The sequence below is a fragment of the Scyliorhinus canicula genome, chromosome 26 (genome assembly GCF_902713615.1).
Source record: "Scyliorhinus canicula chromosome 26, sScyCan1.1, whole genome shotgun sequence".
Taxonomy (NCBI): Eukaryota; Metazoa; Chordata; class Chondrichthyes; order Carcharhiniformes; family Scyliorhinidae; genus Scyliorhinus; species Scyliorhinus canicula.
The window spans coordinates 10,339,363-10,355,479 of record NC_052171.1 but is presented as its reverse complement, the minus strand read 5'-3'; the positions used below and the strand labels follow the sequence as shown (position 1 = coordinate 10,355,479).

The 16,117-nt window shown below is 51.3% G+C and overlaps 1 protein-coding gene across 1 annotated transcript in view; it reads right to left on the bottom strand.

Annotated features, from left to right (window-relative positions):
- The window catches only part of LOC119957553 (zinc finger MIZ domain-containing protein 1-like), a 191,096-nt gene that overhangs the window by 139,816 nt on the left and 35,163 nt on the right, over positions 1-16,117 (bottom strand). The window contains 2 exon segments of the mRNA XM_038785701.1: positions 5,321-5,434; positions 9,393-9,542. Of these exon segments, the coding sequence (XP_038641629.1) occupies positions 5,321-5,434; positions 9,393-9,461 (183 nt within the window). The 5' untranslated portion in view covers positions 9,462-9,542.

The window sequence follows — 16,117 nt, the reverse complement described above, 5'->3', positions numbered from 1 at the left end:
GCGAACGTACAGACTCCACACGGACAGTAACCCAAGACCTGAATTGAACCCGGTCCCTGGCACTGTGAGGCAGCAGTGCTAACCACAGTTAAACTGGGAGATTTAGCGACACTTTCTCAAAGGGCAATTAGGGGATGGGCAATAAATGCTGGGACCGGCCAGTGGCACCCACTTCCCGTAGAATGAATAAATGAAAGAAGGCCTAACTCTCAACTGAATGAGATGATTGTAGATGATTACAAAGGATAGCAGAAACAGCCCAGACTTTTTAAATTAATTTACGGGATGCGGGTTTCACTGGCTAGTCCAGCATTTGTTGCCCATCCCTAGTTGCCCTTCAGAAGGTGGTGGGTGAGCTGTCCTCTTGAGCCACTGCACTCCGTGTGGTGTAGGTACACCCACAGTGCTGTTAGGGAGGGAGTTCCAGGATTTTGACCCAGCGACAGTGAAGGAACGGCCGATATATTTCCAAGTCGGGGCGGTGAGTGACTTGGAGGGGAACCTCCAGGTGGTGGGGTTCCCAGGTATCTGCTGCCCTTGTCCTTCTAGATGGTAGAGGATCGTGGGTTTGGAAGGTGCTGTCTAAGGAGCCTTGGTGAGTTGCTGCAGTGCATCTTGTAGATGGTACACACGGCTGCCACTGTGCGTCGGTGGGGGAGGGAGTGAATGTTTGTGGATGGGGTGCCGATCAAGCGGGGCTGCTTTGTCCTGGATGGTGTGGGGCTTCTTGAGTGTTGTTGGAGCTGGACTCACCCAGGCAAGTGGGGAGTATTCCCTCACACTCCTGACTTGTGTCCTTGTAGATGGTGGACAGGCTTTGGTGGGAGTCAGGAGGTGAGTTACTCTCCGCAGGATTCCCAGCCTCTGACCTGCTCTGGTAGCCACAGTATTTATATGGCTGGGTCCAGTTCAGTGTCTGGTCAATGGTAACCCCCAGGATGTTGATAGTGAGGGATTCAGCGATGGTAATGCCATTGAATGTCAAGGGGGCGATGGTTTGATTCTCTCTTGTTGGAGATGGTCATTGCCTGGCACGTGTGTGGCACGGATGTAACTTAGCCCAAGCCTGAATATTGTCCAGGTCTTGTTGCATTTGGACATGGGGATTAATGATCCAATCGACCACCCTCTCATCTTTCTCCATCTCAATCTCCCATGGTAACCCCCTCTTCTCCTTCTCCTTCAGATGCTTGTCGAGTTACCCCTCAAGTACATCTGCATCATTCACTTCAACCATTCCGATTCTTCAGATTGGAGGGAGGTCTGTCATGGAGTCCTCCAGGGGTCAGCGTTGGGACCCCCGCTCTTCCTGATGTGCATTCACGACCCAGACTGCGATGCGCAGGACACAATTTCAAAATTTGCGGGCGATCGGAAGGTCGGAAACATCGTTACCACCGATGCGGACACCCTTGGACTTCAAAAGGTTATGAACGTGTTGGTGACATGGGCAGAGAAGCGGCAGATGAAGTTCAACGCAATGGAGTGTGAGGTGACCTATTTTGGGAGAGGTGCAGAAACAGAGGGACTTTGGTGTATATGAGTCATTGAAGATGACAGGGCAGGTTGTGAGAGCAGTTAATAAAGCATAAAATATCTTAGGATAAATTAATGGGGGCATTGAGTAAGATGACCATAGGCTGCTTTCCCCTTTGGGGGGGGGGGGGGGGGGGGGGGGGGGGGAGAGCTGACTGGTGGTGATTTAACCTGAAGATCACCACACCTCGGGCAAGGGGCAAGATTGAGAAGGCCGTCCTTACCTGGTCTGGCCTACATGTGACTCCAGACCCACAGCAATGGAGTCAAGTCTTAACTGCCCCCTGAAATGGCCAAGAAGAGACTCAGATCCAGGGCATTTAGGTTTCGGCAACAAACACATCGTAAGTTCATAAAATAGAGGAGCAGAATTAGGCCATTTGGCCCATCGAATCTGCTCCGCTATTCGATCATGGCTGATCTCATCCTGGTCTCAACTCCACCAGCCAGCCCGTTCTCCATAACCCTTCAACCCATTGCCAATTAAAAATCTGTCTGACTCCTCCTTAAATTTACCCACTGTCCCAGCATCCACTGCACTCTAGGGTAGCGAATTCCACAGATTCACAACCCTTTGGGAAAAGTAGTTTCTTCTCAAATCTGTTTTAAATTTGCGAACTCTTATCCTAAGACCTCTCGATCTAGAATTCCCCACAAGATTGAGCGTCTGCTCTACTTCCTCCATACCTTTTAGCATTTTGAGAACTTCAATTTGATCTCCCCTCATTCTTCTAAACTCCAGAGAGTATCGGCCTAAACTGTTCAATCTCGCCTCAGACGACAAACCTCTCACCTCTGGAATCAATCTAGTGAACCTCCTCTGAACTGCCTCCAGTGTCACATCTTTCCTCAAATAATGGGACCAAAACTGTGCTCAATACTCCAGGAGTGGTCTCACCAATGGCTTGTACAGTTGCAACAACACTTCCTTACCTTTATACTCTGTCTCTTTAGCTAGAAATGCCAACATCCCATTCCCTTTATCACCGGCTGTACCTGCAATGATAATTTTCTGCGACTCATGCACTAGGACACCCAGATCCCTCTGCAACGGAGCACCCTGAAGTCTGTCCCCCCTTGAGATAATAAGTTGCCTTTCCATTTTTCCAACCAATCAAATGGGCGGCACGGTGGCACAGTGGTTACCACTGTTGCCTCACGGCGACAGGGACCCGGGTTCGATTCCCGGCTTGGGTCACTGCCTGTGGCGGAGTCTGCACGTTCTCCCCCGTGTCGGCGTGGATGTCCTCCGGTTTCCTCCCACAAGTCCCGAAAGACGTGCTTGTTAGGGTGAATTGGACATTCTGAATTCTCCCTCTGTGTACCCGAACAGGCGCCGGAATGTGGCGACTAGGGGCTTTTCACAGTAACTTCATTGCAGCGTTAATGTCAGCCGACTTGTGACAATAAAGATTATTATTATAACGGAATATGCTGGAAAATTTTGTGGCGCAGTGTATCTGCCTCTAGGTGAGATACCCCAGGATTTGATAGCCAACGGGGGAGATTCCTGGTCAGTCACGCGAGGGAAAGAACGTTGGCGTCTCTCCCGGCAGCATCTATAAGCCAGACTGGAGCAAATCAACAGCGGATATTACCAGAGCAACCAGACACCCTGTGATCTACAACACCTCCAAACAATGGTTCCATTGTCATAACTGTCCTTTCATCATCTTTCAAAACACACACAACACAGTTACAAAGATTATCGGAGACAATGTTGTAGCTTTCCAGTTAAAAAAAGGCAAGTATGAGACAAGCCTCTGGTTTTAGCCCAGCCTAGTATTGCTCTCGTCCAACCCCGGCTCTGCTATAGAACAGTGCAGCACAGAACAGGCCCTTCGGCCCTCGATGTTGTGCCGAGCATTGTCCGAAACCAAGATCAAGCTATCCCACTCCCTGTCATTCTGGTGTGCTCCATGTGCCTATCCGATAACCGCTTGAAAGTTCCTAAAGTGTCCGACTCCACTATCACAGCAGGCAGTCCATTCCACACCCTAACCACTCTGAGTAAAGAACCTACCTTGGACATCCCTCCTATATCTCCCACCCTGAATCTTATAGTTATGCTCCCTCGTAACAGCTACATCCACCCGAGGAAATAGTCTCTGAACGTCCACTCTATCTACCCCCCTCATCATCTTATGAACCTCGATTAAGTCACCTCTCATCCTCCTCCGCTCCAAAGAGAAAAGTCCTAGCTCCCTCAAACTTTCCTCATAAGACCTATCCTGCAAACCAGGCAGCATCCTGGTAAATCTCCTTTGCACCCTTTCCAATGCATCCACATCCTTCCCATAATGATTCCCGTACCGGCCTCCCCAGACAGGCGCCGGAATGTGGCGACTAGGGGCTTTTCACAGTAACTTCATTGAAGTCTACTCGTGACAATAAGCGATTTTCATTTCATTTCATGAGGTGACCGTGTGAAACAGCAGCGGAAATAGGATCAGGTGTCCAAGTGGGCTCAGGACACAGGTCACCGGGGAGGTGGGCTCAGGTCACAGGTCACTGGGGAGGTGGGCTCAGGTCACAGGTCACTGGGGAGGTGGGCTCAAGTCACCGGGGAGGTGGGCTCAGGTCACAGGTCACTGGGGAGGTGGGCTCGGTCACAGGTCACTGGGGAGGTGGGCTCAGGTCATAGGTCACCGGGGAGGTGGGTTCAGGTTTGAGGTCACCAGGGAGATGGGCTCAGGTCACAATTCACTGAGAAGATGGGCTCAGCTCTTTGAGGTTAGCTCAGGTCACAGGTCACCGGGAGGTGGGCTCAGGTCACAGGGGAAGGTGGGCTCAGGTCACAGGGGAAGGTGGGCTCAGGTCACAGGGGAAGGTGGGCTCAGGTCACAGGAAGATTGGCTCAGCTCTTTGAGGAGGTTAGCTCAGGTCACAGGTCACCGGGAGGTATGCTCAGGTCACAGAGAAGATGGGCTCAGGTCACAGTTCACTGGAAGATGGGCTCAGCTCTTTGAGGAAGTTAGCTCAGGTCACAGGTCACTGGGAGGTGGGCTCAGGTCACAGGGAAGGTGGGCTCAGGTCACAGTTCACTGAGAAGATGGGCTCAGGTCATAGTTCACTGAGAAGATGGGCTCACAGGTCACCGGGGAGATGGACTCAGGTCACAGGTCACCAGGACGATGGGCTCAGATCAGAGGTCACCGGGTAACTCAGCTCATGTCAGAGGTCACCGGGTAGCTCAGCTCAGGTCAGAGGTCAGTGGGAAGGTGAGCTCAGGTCAGAGGTCAGTGGGAAGGTGGGCTCAGGTCAGAGGTCACAGGAGACCTGATGATTCTCTGCTCGCCAAGAAACTAGGACACCTTCAGTCAAGGTCCCCTCCTCACCTCCTGACCCAAACTGACTGGCTGTGTTTTCTGCGTCACATCTTTGGAAATGTCCACCCTCTGTCTCACACCAAACTCTGAAGCATTTTGCCCCAATTTGGCCCAGTGAAGAGGTGATAGAGACTTTTCAGGGAAATGGTGGCCATTGATTCAACCCCCCACCCCTTCACCTTGAGGAAAGTCAATGTGGCAGAATGCTCACTGTGGGCCTAGCTCTGCAAGGCCTCAAACGCCAAAACAAAAAAAGACGTGCATGGCTAGGGCGCACTTCAAGGCCACCAGACATCTTTGCAGCCAACGAGGTGCTTCTGAAGTGCAGTTACACAGCACGATTCCACCAATTAGACAATGTGATCAGAGCCAGAAGCTTTGCGGATCAAGAGGCGGGAGGAGGGCGACTGACACAGGTTCCAGGGCTCAGCGGCCGTCAAGTAGATCGTACATACCGTCAAACATCCCATCAGACTCTGTTCAAAGGCTCTCTGAAATGCCCGAGGGTCCTCACACCAGTCTAGGAGTTCCTGGGCGGCGGTCTGGAAGCTGCCTGGGCTCTGGAGGTGCTGGAGGAGGAGGAGAGATTGTTTCAGAGCAATAACAGTGGGCGGGGGGGGGGGGGGGGTTTATGACATTCAACGTACAAAATGAATAGGTGTCCCATTTCGGATGAGGTACAGAGACCGCGCCGGCAGTGTCTGAACACAATCAGTGGCTAACCACTGTGCTACGGAGCCGCCCACGGGATGGGCAACAAACACTACCCCTGCCCCAGCAACGCCCACATCCCATCAAAGAAAAAAAAAGGTTAGAAAGACAATACGCGGGCAGCACAGTGGCACAGTGGGTTAGCCCTGCTGCCTCAAGGCGCCAAGGTCCCAGGTTCGATCCCGCCTCTGGGTCACTGTCCGTGTGGAGTTTGCACATTCTCCCCGTGTCTGTGTGGGTTTCACCCCCACAACCCAAAGATGTGCGGGGTAGGTGAATTGGCCGCGCTAAATTGCCCCTTAATTGGGAAAAATGAATTGGGTACTCTAAATTTATTTTTAATAAAGAAAGACAATACGCTCCCATTAAACGTCCCTGATGGTGGGATTGAACCTTCCTTCAAACCGTAGAGAGCAAGGGTGGCGCAGTGTTTAGCACTGCCGCCACACGGAGCTGAGGACCCCGGTACGAAATCCGGGGCACTGTCCGTGTGGAGTTTGCACATTCTCCCCGTGTCTGCGTGGGTACACTAAATTTATGGAAAAAAAAAAAAATTTAGAAAGGGATTGTGTCCCCCCCCCCCCCCCCCCCCCCCCCCGAGGGAACTCGGTAGAAATACCAGCTTCGGCCAGCCAGCGCCAAATCACGTCGCGGGGGACGAACGTGGCCGGGAGAGCAACGTTCTAAGAGGGCCGGGCCTCCTCGCTGGCGATCGAGGAATAAATATTGACCAGGACGCCGAGCAGGAACTTCCTGCTATTCTTCAGAATGGGGGGAGTCTTGGAAAACGCTAAAAGAGATCCAATTCATTGGGAGTTACCCTAGCCATATGTAATTACCACGCACTTGACAAGCAGATGTGAACTCTCCCGTAGGAAGCATTGCCTGGCAATATTTTGCCTGCCTTTGGTGTCCTGGACAATATTCATCCCTCAACAAACATCGGACGACCACATTGCTGTTTAGGGAGGGGTTTGGTGTGTACAAATTGGTGTAGGTACAGCCACCGTGCTGTTAGGGAGGGAGTTCCAGGATTTTGCCCCAGCGACAGTGAAGGAACGGCCAATATATTTCCAAGTTGGGGCGGTTAGTGACTTGGAGGGGAACTTCTAGATGGTAGAGGTCGTGGGTTTGGAAGGTGCTGCCTAAGGAGCCTTGGTGAGTTGCTGCAGTGCATCTTGTAGATGGTACACACGGCTGCCACTGTGCGTCGGTGGGGGAGGGAGTGAATGTTTGTGGATCGGGTGCCGATCAAGCGGGGCTGCTTTGTCCTGGATGGTGTTGAGCTTCTTGAGTGTTGTTGGGAGCTGCACTCATCCAGGCAAGTGGGGAGTATTCCCTCACACTCCTGACTTGTGCCTTGTAGATGGTGGACAGGCTTTGGGGGGGAGTCAGGAGGTGAGTTACTCTCCGCAGGATTCCCAGCCTCTGACCTGCTCTGGTAGCCACAGTATTTATATGGCTGGGTCCAATTCAGTATCTGATCAATGGTAACCCCCCAGGATGTTGATAGTGGGGGATTCAGTGATGGTAATGTCATTGAATGTGAAGGGGAGCTTGACCCAATTGATAGAACTCCTTGATGGAAGAGAGAAGAGAAGGAATGATGGGTAAGGGAGCGGAAGCAGCTAACATCCATTTCCAAAAAGCATTGAACAGTCGACCGTAAGACATAGGAGCAGAATTAGGCCATTGGGCCCATCGAGTCTGCTCCGCCATTCAATCATGGCTGGTATGTTTCTCACCCCCATTCTCCTGCCTTCTCCCCATAACCCCCGAGTATGATCAGACAGCGAAGAGGGATCAGAGGGGAGAGCGGATAAAAGGGACGGTTCAAGAGCAGAGAGGGAAGGAAATTTCCGGCAATTGGAACATAGCGGTGAATGGGCCAACCCGTTGTGCCAACAATGCTGGCGACAGCAATTTGGCCACTTGGCCAATTTGTCGGAGCGCAAATAGGTGGAAAACGTGGCAAGGAGGCGGCCATTTTCTTTTTGTCAGGAAGAGGTGGGTAGTCATCAACGGGTCCATTTTCAACGGAACAAATATACTTTTGGCGCTTAAGGGAGGTACATCGATGAGGCCAGAGTTCCCTCAGAAATAATCAGAAGAAGCACTGTACAAATGGATGACTGACATTTGATGCAGTTTCCGGGGGGCTAACACGACAAGGGAATGCGCAATGAACGGTAGGATGTACTAAGGATCAGAGGGACCTTGAGGTACATGCCCATCGATCTCTGAAAGCAGCAGGTCAGGTAGATAAGGTGGTTAAGGAGGCTGATGGGATACTTGCCTTTATTAGCCGAGGTATAGAATATAAGAGCAGGGAGGTTATGATGGAGCTGTATAAAACGCTGGTTAGGCCACAGCTAGAGTACTGAGTGCAGTTCTCGTCGCCACTCTATAGGAAGGATGTGATTGCCCTGGAGAGGGAGCAGAGGAGATTCACCAGGATGTTGCCCTGGGCTGGAGCGTTTCAGCTATGGAGAGGCTGGTTAGGCTGGGGTTGTTTTCCTTGGAGCAGAGAAGGCTGAGGGGGGACCTGATTGAGGTGGACAACATTATGAGGGACATGGATAGGGTGGATAGGGAGGAACGTTTCCCCTTAGCGGAGGGTCAATAACCAGGGGGCACAGATTTAAGGTAAGGGTGGGAGATTTAGAGGGGATTTGACCAAAAACCTGTTCACCCAGAGGATGATGGAAATCTGGAACCCACTGCCTGAAAGGGTGGTAGAGGCAGGAACTCTCACAACATTGAAGAAGTGTTTTGAACCCTTGAACCCTAGATTATGAGCCCAGTGACGTTACCACTTGTCTACCATTTCCCGCCCCCCAACAAAAGACTCAGTAAGTTTGCGGATGACACCAAGGTTGGTGGAGCTGCAGATAGCGTTGAGGACTGTCAGAGGATACAGCAGGAAATAGATAGGCTGGAGACTTGGGCAGAGAAATGGCAAATGAAGTTTAATCCAGACAAATGGGAGGTATTGCATTTTGGTAGGTCTGACATAGAGGGGAAACATATCGTAAATGGCACAACTCTGAGGAATATGGAAAGTCAGAGAGATCTGGGAGCGCAGGTCCACAGATCTTTGAAGGTGGCAGCACAAGTGGACAAGGTAGTCAAGAAAGCAGACGGAATGCTTGCCTTCATTGGATGGGGCATCGAGTATAAAAACTGGCAAGTCATGCTGCAGTTGGATAGAACCTTGGGAAGGCCGCACTTGGGAATATTGCGCACGATTCTGGTCGCCACACTACCAGAAGGATGTGGAGGCTTTGGGGAGGGTGCAGAGGAGGTTTACCTGGATGTTGCCTGGTCTGGAGGGTGTTAGCTATGGGGAGAGGCTGAATAGACTCGGACTGTTTTCATTAGAAAGACGGAGGTTGAGGGGCGACCTGATTGAGGTCTACAAGATTATGAGGGGCATGGATAGAGTGGATGGGCAGGCACTCTTTCCCAGGGTGGAGGGGTCACTCACCAGGGGGCATAGGTTTAAGGTCCGTGGGGCAAAGTTTAGAGGAGACGTGCGAGGCAGGTTTTTTACGCAGAGGGTGGTGAGGGCCTGGAACGTGTTGCCAGGGGAGGCTGTGGAAGCAGATACATTAACGGCGTTCAAAAGGCATCTTGACAAACACATGGATAGGATGGGGATAGAGTGATACGGCACAAGGAAGTGCTGAGGGTTTTGGCCAAGGGTGGTATCATGGCCGGTACAGGCTTGGAGGGCCGAAGGGCCTGCTCCTCTGCTGCACTGTCCTTTGTTCAAAGCACCAGCAGAGAATTCCCTCGCCCTCCCCGTGTCTTTACCTGTTTGATACACTGCAGTCGATCATTCGTCTGTTGAATATGTCTGTTCATGGAGGTGAGCGTGTTCATCCTGGGATTCTGTCACTCTCCTCTATCCTTCTGCCATCAACGTTTCCCACACAGGCACTTTCCTCCCGACGCCAGTCCTACCTGGAACAAAATCAAAGCCACCGATCATTGTTGGTGCATCTCGGCCTCAACGAGAAGAGCAAGGGCAATCGCAAGAGCAAGAGCAAAGGATGCCTGATGCACCCCCCCCCCCCCCCCCCCCCCCCAACATTCCCATCCCTCATCTCCATATCACCGCCCAATGTTGGCATTTCCCACCTTCAGCATCACCCTGTACTCAAACCCCAATGGCCGCACTCAAGTAGAGTATATAGATTCCCCCCGGAGGTTGGTTAAACATGTGACGTAGCAGCGAGAGTAGCAACTCCGCTTGCCCCATCACGCCCAAGTCCCCTTTGTCGACTAAAAACCTATCGAACCTCCCTCGTTCGAGATTCCCTCACGAGACGGGGGAAACATCCTCTCAACGTCGACCCTCTCAAACCCCTTCAAAATCTTATGCACTCAGTAAGATTCCCTCCAAAACTACTAATGTACGATTCGGAGCTGGGTACGGAGAGGATGTTCCTCCTCAGAGAACATACAGTGCAGAAGGAGGCCATTCGGCCCATCGAGTCTGCACCGACCCACTTAAGCCCTCACTTCCACCCCATCCCCGTAACCCCTCCTAACCTTTCTTTGGTCACCAAGGGCAATTTATCACGGCCAATTTACCTAACCTGCACGTCTTTGGACTGTGGGAGGAAACCGGAGCACCCGGAGGAAACCCACGCAGACACGGGGGAGAACGTGCAGACTCTGCACAGACAGTGACCCAGCGGGGAATCGAATCTGGGACCCTGGCGCTGTGAAGCAACTTGTGCGACCGTGCTGCCTGGGGAGGTTGGGGGTGGGGAGGTTGGGGACACAGTTTAAAATTAAAGGTCTTCCATCGAAGATGATGAGGAGGAATTTCTTCTCTCAGAGGGCGGTTCATGGCTGATCATCAAGTTCAATACCCTGATCCCGCCTTCCCCCCATATTCCTCGATCCCTTCAGCCCCAAGAGCAAAATTCCTTCCTGAAATCACACAATTGGCCTCAACTACTTTCTGTGGGAGTGAATTCCACAGGTTCACCATTTGGTGAAGAAATTTCGCCTCACCTCAGTCCTAAAAGGTTTACCCCTTATCCTCAAACGTCCCCCACCATCGGGAACATTCTTTCTGAATCTACCCTGTCCAATCCTGTCAGAATTGTATAAGTTTCTATGAGATCCCCCCTCACTCTTCTAAACTCCAATGAATATAATCCTCACCGACTTAGTCTCTCCTCAAATGACAGTCCCGCCATCCCAGGAATCAGTCTGGTAAACCTTCGCTGCCCTCCCTCCATCGCAAGAACATCCTTCCTCAGATAAGGGCCCCAAAACTGCTCACAATGCTCCAGGTATTATATTCGTAGATATTGTCATTATTATCCTCCCCGTGTGTGCGTGGGTTTCCTCCGGGTGCTCCGGTTTCCTCCCACAGTCACAAAGATGTGCAGGTTAGGTGGATTGGCCGTGATACATTGCCCTTAGTGTCCAAAATTGCCCTTAGTGTTGGGTGGGGTTACTGGGTTATGGGGATAGGGTGGAGGTGTTGACCTTGGGTAGGGTGCTCTTTCCAAGAGCCGGTGCAGACTCGATGGGCTGAATGGCCTCCTTCTGCACTGTAAATTCTATGAAATTCTATATGATAAAGCCAAGTCCGGTCAAAGGTTGAGGTTAATTGTTACCATATTCCCCCACCCCCCTTTCCGGAAATTGGGCATCTTGCCGGGTTAGAGACTTCCTGTTAGCATTCCCTACTCGGTGTGGAATCTTTGCGCGAGAACCTCAGTGTCTGCACCAACACACGGGGTCCAAGGATTAGGAACACTTGCATTCGCTCCCTCTAGCCCCAACGTACTGAGTCCTTGCTTTAAAGCCCCCACCGCTTGTACCATAACTCACTGCGGGGGGGAACGGGCGACTTTCGGCGACCTTCCACGCTCCGTTGGCACGGTAAAACAAACCTCTATCGCCTCTCGAGTAACGGCCTGTCCAAACCGCCTCATTGCATTCTGGGATCTCGGCCCTCCTGTACATCTGGCCTTCTTCAGCATCGCTGGTTTTTAATTGTCCAGCCTTGGAGACCGAGCCTAAGGCCACAAGCTCTCCAATTCCCTCCCGAAATCCCTCCGCCTTCCTCTCCTCAGTCAAGATACTGCTTACTGCTTACGTACCACTCGAATGATTATATCTTGCGCTTCCGGGGCCTGTTCATTTCAATGCCCGCACTTGTAGTCTCAGGCAAGATAACTGGCTAATGGCGCCAGACAAGCTGCTTACGGGGACCGCTGTCACATTTTGTCCCCTCGAATGCCTTGGGCCGCGTCACAGTATCAGAGGTGCTATTTAAATGCAAGTTGCTTACCACGAGCCTTCAGGTCAGAGGTCAAATTGGGCAGCTGGTGCACGCCACTCGGCTGGCCCTGGGCCTCTGCCAGCCGCATTAGCACATGCTAGCGTGGTAAACATTGCACACCGGCCTCTGGTGTGCGGTCAAAGTACCCGCAACCCGTGAACCCTCGACGGCCCAAGGCGAACGGCGAGACGATGATTGGGACCAGGAGAAATCTCTTGGCTGTTAGACGTTTAGCTGCTGTTGTATGAAGAGTCAACGGTACTGCTCCTTTTCCAAATACCTTTATTTCACTTTAACAGACTCGGCACAAAACTATATCTTCGCATCGCCTGACACAAAGGCCACCTGAAGCCCCTTTACATAATCAGTGTCAATTATTGGATACTTAACATAAATGAGACAACTAATTGGAATGTCTCTTGACCCATTCCTTAACATTGGTTTGCGAATCTTCGAGAGAGCTGTGGAATCGATTCTGATCAAGAATGAGATCGACAGGGTTTGAATCAGCAACTGACCAAGGTTCATGTTGCAGTTGTACAAAACTCTAGTACGGCCGCATTTGGAGTATTGCGTACAGTTCTGGTCGCCTCATTATAGGAAGGATGTGGAAACTTTGGAACGGGTGCAGAGGAGATTTACCAGGATGTTGCCTGGTATGGAGGGAAAATCTTATGAGGAAAGGCTGATGGACTTGAGGTTGTTTTCGTTAGAGAGAAGAAGGTTAAGAGGTGACTTAATAGAGGCATACAAAATGATCAGAGGGTTAGATAGGGTGGACAGCGAGAGCCTTCTCCCGCAGATGGAGGTGGCTAGCACGAGGGGACATAGCCTTAAATTGAGGGGTAATAGATATAAGACAGAGGTCAGAGGTGGGTTTTTTACGCAAAGAGTGGTGAGGCCGTGGAATGCCCTACCTGCAACAGTAGTGAACTCGCCAACATTGAGGGCATTTAAAAGTTTATTGGATAAGCATATGGATGATAAGGGCATAGTGTAGGTTAGGTGGCCTTTAGTTTTTTTTCCATGTCGGTGCAACATCGAGGGCCGAAGGGCCTGTACTGCGCTGTATCGTTCTATGTTCTATGTTCCTGAGGCAGCATCTACCAAACCCACGACCTCTACCATCTGGAAGGACAAGGGCAGCAGATACCTGGGAACCCCACCACCTGGAGGTTCCCCTCCAAGTCACTCACCGCCCCGACTTGGAAATATATCGGCCGTTCCTTCACTGTCGCTGGGTCAAAACCCCGGAACTCCCTCCCTAACAGCACTGTGGGTGCACCTACACCTCAAGGACTGCAGCGGCTCAAGAAGGCAGCTCACCCACCACCTTCTTGAGGGGCAATTAAGGGAGGGTAATAAATATTGGGCCTAACCAGCGAGGCTGAGCGTCAATGTTGGTTCCAAAGGTCATCGATGCCCTAACTGACCTCCAGAGCAAGGGACGGAAAATAAAACTAGCCAACCGAACTGAAAACAAACATTGCAGAGAGAGGGAACAAATTGCTAAATGGGCAGCAAGTTCTTGAGAAATAATTGCCATCATTAAAGATGTTTTTTTTCAAATTCTACATAGTTCAGGAGCGAGACGTTTTCATAGCACTCAACCAAACCTCCTCCCCCCCCCCCCCCACTTATCTCGGTTTCAATCTCGCTCTCTCTGGTACAGAAGCCCAGCAGAATACTTTCTGTTTGTCGGCGACCTTGACTGGGCATACCAGAACCTCCAACTGCATTTGTTATCTCGGCCACAAGTCTATGGAAAGGGCTCTGATTGAGCTCGAGCCCATACCAGCGACACGCGGATTGTGCCCAGTTTCAATGCCTGAGGTTCAATTATCTCAGCCAGCTGCCCAACGTCATTCAAAACACATCCTGCACAGAACACACACACACAAAATGACACACACACACAAAGACACACACACAAACAAAGACACACACACAAAGATAGACAGACACACACACAGCCAAAGACACACACACACAAACACACACACACAGACAAAGACACATACACAGACAAAGACACACACACAGACAAAGACACACACACACACAGACAAAGACACAAACACACACTCAGACAGACACACAGACAAAGACACACACACACACACAGACAAAGACACACACACAAAGACACACAAAGACAGTAAAAGATACACAGACAGACAAAGAGACACACACTCAGGCAGACACAGACACACACATACACACACACACAGACAAAGACACACGCGCGCACACAAAGACACACACACAGAGACACACACACAAAGACACACACACACACACACACACAAAGACACAAACAAAGACGCACACACACAGACAAAGACACGCACACACAAAAAAAGACACACACAAAAAAAGACACACAAAAAAAGACACACACACACAGACAGACGCACACAGATAGACAAAGACGCACACACACAAGCAAAGACACACACACACAAAGACACACACAAAGACAGTAAAAGATACACACACAAAGACACATACACACACACGCAGACATACACACACACAGACAAAGACACAAACAGACACAAAGACACGCACAAAGACAGTAAAAGATACACACACAGACAGACAAAGATACACACACTCAGACAGACACACAGAAAAACACACACACAGGCACACGCACACAGACACAAAAACACACAGACACACACACATAGCTGGGAGCAACTCTGCACACGTGTATATTGCCTGTGACTTATTGTCGAGGTAGATTTTGCTGCATTTGAGGGGATTAAGCATTTATCTGATGAGGGACCGGATGACGATTCCACCCCACCCCCTCCACCCCCACCCCAGTGCCTTCACCCACAGACTGAGCCCGTTCGAAATCTCCTCGCTCACCGGTGCCTTTATAAAGATTTATCCTCTGCACTGGCCCCAGCTACGTTGCTGTAGAAACAACATCAACAATTCCCTCCCAAATCGATACAGACAGACGCCGCACGCTCCTGCCGCAGTCATTAAGCCCATTTTTGTTAACCTGAACAATGTGATTAAAAAGAATGACTACACAACCCTCGGCACTGCAGTATTTTATCCAACACCACGGCTGAATTAACATTTTGGGCTCGTTTTCTGGGCTGCAAGCCAGGGAGATTTTCTATTTCCTTAAATAACAACCAGCACGTTCGATTCTACTTAGCAAAGTGCTCCACGCACCTCGAAGCAACCTGTTCAGCAGCTCTATCAAACACACTGCGCCACAGTACACAGCAATGGGGCGGCTCTATCTTACGCGAGGGCAGGGCCACTGGCGGCAAAGTTTCCCGGGACGCACCGAAATCGATACGAGTCCCACTCTTCTGCCCTCCCCCCTCCCCCTCCCCCCGGACTCCCCGGAGTGCAGCGCCGAGAGAGCGCTGCGCCGCCGGGAGGGCCGAGGCATGGGCGGAAGAGATTCCACGGCCGCCATTTTGAAGCGGAGAATCCGCGGCCACCATTTTGAAGCGGAGAATCCGCGGCCACCATTTTGAAGCGGAGACTCCGCGGCCACCATTTTGAAGCGGAGAATCCGCGGCCACCATATTGAAGCGGAGATTCCGCGGCCACCATTTCGAAGCGGAGATTCCACGGCCACCATTTTGAAGTGGAGAATCCGCGGCCACAATTTTGAAGCCGAGCATTCCCCCCCCTCCTGTCCCCCGGGTGTCCCGGTCGACATATAATCCCTCCACCCGGAAATGTACCGATTATACGGACATTTACCCGATTCGCTTGATGGGCGCCAAGCTGACTTCCGCGTGTCTGAACCAATGATAATGTTCTTGTGCTCTGGGCTCCCCTGTGGGACTGAGGCCCTTCTCCCTCTTTCCCTGACAGCCCCTTCCTGTTCGAGGGGCTGAATGGTCTTCCCCAGCTCTTCGATGTGTGTCACGCGCAGTGGATTGTTGAGTGGGGACGCGAAAAACTGAAGCCTGATACCTCTCCCCGCCCCCCTCCAGCCTGAAAGGGTGGTAGAGGCAGGAACCCTCACAATAGGAACCCAAACAACCTCTCTCTAAATGTCGGAAAGACCATGGAACTGGTCACCGACTTCAGGAAGCGCAGCACGGCACACACACTCCCGTCTGCATCAATGGCTCCGAAGTGGAGATGGTCGATAGCTTTAAGTTCCTGGGGGTCACCACCACCAACAGTCTGTCCTGGGCCACTCACGTTGATGCAACAGTCAAGAAAGCCCAACAACGTCTCT